The 7,464-nt window shown below is 43.7% G+C and overlaps 1 protein-coding gene across 1 annotated transcript in view; it reads left to right on the top strand.

Annotated features, from left to right (window-relative positions):
• Window positions 1-1,780: 1,780 nt before the first annotated feature.
• Window positions 1,781-7,464, top strand: part of WNT8B (Wnt family member 8B) — a gene marked incomplete at its 5' end in the record, with an annotated part of 72,346 nt that continues 66,662 nt past the window's right edge. Inside the window, one exon of the mRNA XM_079136194.1 lies at window positions 1,781-1,978. Within this exon, the coding sequence (XP_078992320.1) occupies window positions 1,781-1,978 (198 nt within the window). The remainder of the gene's footprint in view (window positions 1,979-7,464) is intronic.

The raw sequence follows: 7,464 nt of genomic DNA, 5'->3' as shown, positions 1-7,464 counted from the left end.
TCACCATTTGATTACCATATTAGTTATAATCTGACAAAAGTAATCAATGGATTCTAGGGAGTCTCATGGGCTCCCTTCTAGGTAGAATCTCTGGCGACAGGCAACGGGATTTCCTGTCTCCTCTGAGAATGGAGAAGGGAAAGTGAGAAGGGAACAGTCAGTAGCATTGTTTTCAAATTGTCCAGTAGGTAAAGGATCAATGAGGAATATTGTAAAGAAAAAAAAAAAATCAAAGTTTTACTTTGAAGAAACCTGGTAGATACCATTTTAACAAGGGATCAAAGTTAACCTCATCAGTAATGAGAGGAACACGTGAAATGTACCTGCTGCTATCATGCACTGAGAAGGACACATCACCTGTGTGGCACTCCTCAAAACACACAGCCTGGGGCCGGAGATGTATCTCAGTGGTAGAGTACCTGCCTAGCATGCGTAAAGCCCTGCGTTCAATCCCTAAAACAAACAAAACGAAATAGAAACGAACAAACAGAAACACATGGTCTAAATTTAATCATGAGGAAATATCAGAAAAAAACTAAAGTAAGTGACAATCAATAAAATAAATGGCATATACATTTCAAATTCTGACTTTAAACCAGAAAATTTAGAGCTTTCCTAGGCACACAGCACTAGGAATGTACATATAAGCTGTCTAGGGAGATCCGGTTCTAAAGGGAAAAGATTAGGTCTTTTTTTCTGCTCTGAGTCTCTCTCCCAGGAGACACGTGTGCCCATCAGGATGCCAGAGGTGCTGTGCCTACCTGCTGCTCCCATGGCTGCAGAGTCACTGACTCTACCTGCCAGGAGGCCACATCTCTGTTAGATGTTTGGCCAGAGCTTTGAGTGCCCTAGAGTTTGGAGGTAATTTCCAAAAGGCAAAGAGGACAAATAAAAAGAAGTACCACTCAAAGCGGAAATACCCTGGCTCTGAGGAAAAGAGTTAACTTATACTGAGTCAGCTGAGAAAAGTGAATTTCCAGTATGACAGTGTCAAGGACAGTTGCTGGGTAGAGTGCAGCCTCTCTGAGATGAGTTGAGAGGAGAGGAGGATCCCTTGTAATCACCCCCTTACTAATGCATTTCCTATTTTTCCCAGACCCCCCATCCACCTCTTGATCCAACTTTGGGGCCAGTCTGATAGGCTCTTCTTTAGGAAGCACCTCTGTTCCCTGGGCAGCGGGCACACCTATCTCCTCTGGGAAATAGGGACGAGACTGTGAGAAGGACACATTTTGGGGATTGTTTGCTAGTAACCTATGGAATGACGAGCTGTTACTACACCAAAGTGATGTCTGAGCTCTTCCCGCATACTGCATCTGATACTGGAGTCTCCTCCAGGCCGTTGGCAGCATGGCAGACTTTTGAAATGTGACTGAGATCTCCTCCCTGTCCCTTTTCCTTCTCAATGGCCTAATACCATAGGTCAGAGCACAGGGACTTCAGACAACAAATCAGGACAAATGCCTAGAAACAAGGTCAGTCTGGAATCATGCCAAGACCAAGGGTCAAACTGACTGCATGGGTTCAGCAGCAGATCAGGTAAAAGTTGGCAAAAGGTCAGATACTGATCTGGGACCCAAAAGAGAAGTTAGAGCAGAATTGGGAGTGACAGGGTGGGCTGAACCTCAAAATACATTTTATATAGAGTCAATTCAGGATCTGGCCAAGGTCCCTAGGTCAGTTGGACAGTTGAGGGCTCCAACAAAAGAGACTGGGGACAAACTGGTGACCAGGGAGTGAGGATGAAGATCAGTGGGCAAGAAGAGGCTGGGTCATCCCAATGTATTCCAGTTTGCCTGTATTCCAGTTTGCCCAGGGCCCACTCCTGGACAGCCTGTATTGGACCAAGTGGTACAACAACCAGAGCCTGGGCCACGGCTCGCACTCCTTCATCTACTATGAGAACCTGCTGCTGGGGTGCCAAGGCTGCAGCAGCCGAGGGTCCACAATGATTCCTGTGTGGTGCACGAGGACTTCCGTGAGGACATTTTGAGCTGCTACGATGTCTACTCTCCAGACAAAGAAGAGCAACTCCCCTTTGGGCTCCTCGATGGCACAGCGTGAGTAAGCCCCCACTAAGGCCACAGGGCTGCCCCTCTGAGCCTGACACCATCTCCAGGAGTGGGAACCACTTCTGCTGAGCCCTCAAGAGCTGTAGGGGTGGGCATTTCAGGGGACTTGATGGGCATCTCCCTGAGTCCTAAGTACAACTCTGCGGGGACCTTGGTGTGTGTCACTCAGGAATAGAGGAGACAGGTCGTAGCCTCTGTACCTCTTCTCACATATAGGTCACAATCACCCTTCTCTGAAGGCAGTCCCCACAGGGAAAGCATCTCTGCTCAGAAGTCCCTTGGGGTGTGACAAAGGGGTGAAGCTGACACTGCCACACAAGTCATGTTTGGAGACCCCAGCCCTTGGGACTGATGGGTGGATGAGATGAGGGAAGCAAGAGAAGGAGATGGACAGAACAGGACAGAATGGGGAGGAAATAGGAGTCCAGGTTAGAAATTTGGGGAGTAGAACAAGGAATCTTGGGGTCAAACAGCCACAAGAGCAGTAAGGATCCTTTCTGGATTTACATTCGTGGTATCTCACTTATGGAGACTGCTCTGGTTTGGGTCAAAAGTGGGACTTGTCCTCGTCATTGAAAAAATAGTGGAAAATGAGGAGATTTACATCTGAGTTTTAGTACTGTCACTATATAGCTACTTATGTCTTAGAAATCTCTGAGTCTCAGTTTCATCTGCAAAATGTTGACAATATTTTCCTTCCCTTCTCAGTTTTTTAGTATCAACAAAATCATAGATGTGAAATATATATTATATGTGATTATACATATATAAATTACAATAATATATGCATATATGTATATATAGTGTAGATATGGGATGCATACAGAAGTGGTCCAGCGTGGGTGAGGGAAAGGGTTTCTGTCGGAGGGATGAATTGGCTGTAAATTAATTGCTAGCAAACTTATTTAACAGAAAAACCACAGGAGACAATTATCTCTTTTGAGTCCGAGTGGGCATGATGGATTGAGCCATGCCAGATCTGGCTCTCATAAAGATGGAGGAGCCCACCTTCCCTTCACTTATAGTTGTACAGGTAAAGGAGGACGAGAAGGAGCTCTTCTGTGAGAAACAGGATGGGATGGAGTTAAGGAAGCCATTTGCTCTAGAAGTTATCCCAGGAGGACCAGCAAATTTCATGTGGTGAGTCACTCTGCACAGATACCATACATACACCAGGCGATCTGGAACAATCTCTCAATGATTGACAGTCCCTGAAAGCCAGATTTCTGTGTCTGATGGCTCACCAAGCCTGATTTTAATTACTGGCCACGGATGGCTTCCCGCACAATAATATATGCATATATGTATATATAGTGTAGATCTGTGATGCATACGGAAGTGTAAGGCCCAGGCAATCAAAGTGTTGCCATCGTGCCGGAGATGAGCTTTTGGACTGGCTCAGACTCTCTTTGCTCACATGGTTTTTTATGTAGCAGGTGGATGTTCGAGTCACAGGAGGAACACAAGGCTCTTCCACGGCAACAGACTCACAAACTAACTAATACAAAATATATAATTGGATTTTAAAGTATTTTAATCTTCATATAAAATATAATAGTTTTATATTAAATAATCTTCATATAAAAGACAATTGAGTGTCTCTGCACTTAATATTATATTTATAATATTTTCTGCTTTGGTAGCACATGGACCGCCCCCCTACTTAAAGGAGTTTATAGTTTCCTGAAGAGACAGATTTGCAAAGGGTAGTCACAATGATGGTATGTTCAAATCACAGAATGCCTGAAGGCAGAAGCAGCAGGAGAGTCACCTCTTTTGGAAACAGTAGGAAGGGCAAGAGGGAAGAGGATCAGAGAAAACATCACAGAGGAGGAAGTTGGACTCTGATCTCACCCCTGCGGTTTCCTCTGCCAGAAGATCCTTCCCTCTCGTCTTGTCCTGTTCCTGCTCAGTTCAAAGGCCAGCTCTCCACATAATGTCCCTGTCACTCAAAGAATGAATGTACTTTGCACTTTTCTTATGACCTGTCTCCTGTTACCTTGTGTCACACTGTAGAAATTTGCCTGTGTGCAATTAACCTCCTCTACTAGATTTTAAACTCATTAATGGAAGGTGCTGCCCTCTTATGCATTTTCGTATCTCCCACACAGCCTAGAACATGGCTGACACACAGTGCTTGTTGAATGAAAGATTAAAACCTAATAAAAGGGGCTACATCATTGTTTCCCATTCTCCCAGATGCTTGGCTCTTCAGACTTTGGTAGCTGCTAAATTAAACTGCTATTTTCTATTGCCCAAATAATAGAAGACTTTAAAACAACAACCACTCTTCCTAAAGTCATCTCCTTTAGTCCCTTGTTGGCAGTAAATATGTTTTATAATACTTTAATGCCAGTCAATCCATGGGGTTGGTGTGCTGTTTCTTGCTTCTTTAATAAAAACTACATTCTCATTGTCAAAGTCCTAGCCAACATGAATGCAGAACCACTATACCCATCAGCAGAGTAAAACCCTCAGCACAGCTGCCTGCTGCAGCAGTGGAAGGAGGTAGGAAGCAACTCAAGCCTTGGAAGCTGGTGCCTTACGGACTCTTTACAGAAGGGGTCTTCCTCTTTCTAATAGTGGGGGGTAATCAAATGCTTTCAGCCTTTTAACATAAATAATAAGCTTGTTAAGGTCTTGGTAAGTAAACTCAAATAACAATCAAATTTATGGGAGAAGTGTTGCAGCTTATCCTTGGCCTTTGGGAATCCTCTTGAGAGCAGACACTGAGTTGAGCAGGGCAGTGGCTATTCGTTGACTGTTCAGGGGACAGTTAGTGGGCGCCCCCTCATGTCAGACAATTTTCCAGACTAAGCTCCCACCCCATACAGAAACAGTTGGATTCTTCTCTAGAATTTTGTGGGAAGAATATACTAGCCTCTACAAGATAGGGTTTGGTTTTGATGTGCTTTGGTCTTCCCCATATCAATTCAGTCTTCTGCATTTATCTTAATGATATTATCTACAAAGATGAAATCAGAAAATTATAGAAACTTGGGAGAAAGTCTGCCCATGTTGGTTTATACATCCCCTGTGTTAGAAACTAGCCTACATCTCCCCAGGTTTAAGATTGGCAAAAGGTAGAACAGACATTGCAGATATCCCTCAGAGTCTGTTGTCCCCTGTCACTCTAGTTACCTGGACATATTGTGGAAACTGGGTTTGGGATCACAGTTCACTCACCGGTTCAACTGGGGAGCCACTTCAAAGAGCAATCTTTATTAAGAAGGAAAAGAGGCCAGGATCTGCATATCCTAGTAAGACCATGGATGTGTAGTCTTAGGACCAAGTTGTGAAAAAAAGAAGAAAAGATTCTCTTTGTGGAGACAATAGCATAACAGCTGCAATTTTTAAATATTTTCTTCAAGATTCCACAAAACACTATTAAAGGTTTAGTTGCAGGAGATTGGAAGGAAACACGCAGGAGCTGACTTGCTTGGCTCTCAGGACAAGGCCCTGTACTCCACATGAGGATAACACTTCTGAGCCACAGGCCTCAGAGGGAGGGTGAAGGGCCTCCTGACATTCCTGGGATGAGGATGGGGAGCGTCCCAGACAGTGGCAGGCCCTGAGACTCAGTGGGGTTCACTGGTGCTGCTCAGAGGACAGAAGCACAGCTTGGAGCAGGAATGGATGGGAGCTGCCTCTGCTGCTGTCAGAAGCTCCTCCTTCCCATTTGGTGAGACTTGGGCTTCCCTGTCAGTCTCTGCATACTTGCCCACCCCATGCTCCCTCTGGGACGAAGTGGACCCCAGACCCCTCACAGTCCTGAGCTTGCTATAACCTGCACGGCTCACATTCATTTATTTTGGCTTCAGAATCTTTGCTGTTTCTCTCTCCTCTGCCCTGGTAATTAAATGAATGAGTCAATAAAAGAAAAAGATGTTGGTCCTCTGATACTTTTCCAATATTAGTGAAAGTCATACTTTCTAATCTTTTATATTCATCTATACTATTTTTTTTTTTTCCCGATGCAGGGGATTAAACCCAGGGCCTTGTGCTTGTGAGGCAAACACTCTACCAACTGAGCTATTTCCCCAACCCCATCTATACTATTTTTAAAGATCCTATATTTATAATCTGTGTGACCACAATTAGCTTAAGCCCAAATTCAAATAAAATATCTAATTCAACCTCAGCCAGACTGGGCTGTGTCAAGATTTCACTGACAGGTGACAGTAAAATGCTTCCTTTGTTCAACTGAGTGTCCCTCTTCCCAAAGTCTCAAAATATTAAAATCCTAGAATCTTTGAACTGGAAGGGACCTTTGTCCATGTAACTATCCCTCAGTCCTGCCACCTTTAAAATTATCCCTTTTAAATGAAGCTACGTCTCAGCTCCTGCCAAAATGTTTTGGTTTGCCTTTTTGTAACCCAATAGCTTGAGATCGTTGTGAGTTCATGGGTGTGGCTGGAAAAATTACCCCCTGTGACCAACAGCTCTTTCCTCACCCTGCACTGCTCTCATGCTGCTTCTCATGAATAAAACATAGTCACATGACATCTTGTACTTTTCTTTTATTCAGTTTATACTGGTAATCACTTCCTTTGTGTGATCAGAGAACTGTCCACTGTATATGGTTAGAGATAATGAGAAAGAGCCATGAAGAAGCTCCTGAACTTGCTGAAGTGTGGAATGGGACCCTCTTAGCTATGGGACGGTGAGCACAAGTCCTAGACTCTGGGTGCACAAAATATTCTGTGTCCTTCTTTAACAAGCTTATTTATTTATAGGACAGACATTCCCATTAACTTTCTTTTTCTGGGAACAAGTGACTATGTTCCTGTCAAAAGAAAGGAGGGAAGAAAGGAAAGAAGAAGAAAGGGAGAGAGAGAGAGAGAGAGAGAGATTCAGAACGTTTTCAAATTCACTTTTCACAAAAATACAAGCTCTGGCCAATTTGAAAATTTGAACTTTGAGTAAACTGAGCATGAATCTTGGTTTTTGTAGAGCAAGGTGAATCTCGTGGAAGATCAGGTACATCGAAAACAGTGAGGGTCAGCCTGGATAGAGCTAGGACTGTGACATGCCCATCCTGAGATGTGGAAGGGACTTGGGGCTGCTCTAACCAGGTCAGACTATCTCCAATTGCTGACATTTGACTCTAATGTGACTGCTTGTCATGTGCTGGTTATTCCCGTAACTGAATTATTCCTGTGCCAACTTGGGTTATGAAATGTTTATCAGTAATTTTATCATATTGTGACAAAAGGCACAGACAGGCCAAGAGGACTTTTCAAATGCCACTTTCCTAATTTCTGTTTTTAGAAAAATAAAATGAAAACAAAGTTACCAGGAGGATTCTCAGCAGGCCACCCTATCATTTGAAGGGTGCCAATAAGAAAACAAAGAGCCCACAGATGTGGATTTATAAAGAAAGCAATAAACA

Source organism: Sciurus vulgaris (genome assembly GCF_902686455.1).
Source record: "Sciurus vulgaris genome assembly, chromosome: 4".
Lineage (NCBI taxonomy): Eukaryota > Metazoa > Chordata > Mammalia > Rodentia > Sciuridae > Sciurus > Sciurus vulgaris.
This window is presented reverse-complemented; position numbering and strand designations above follow the sequence as displayed.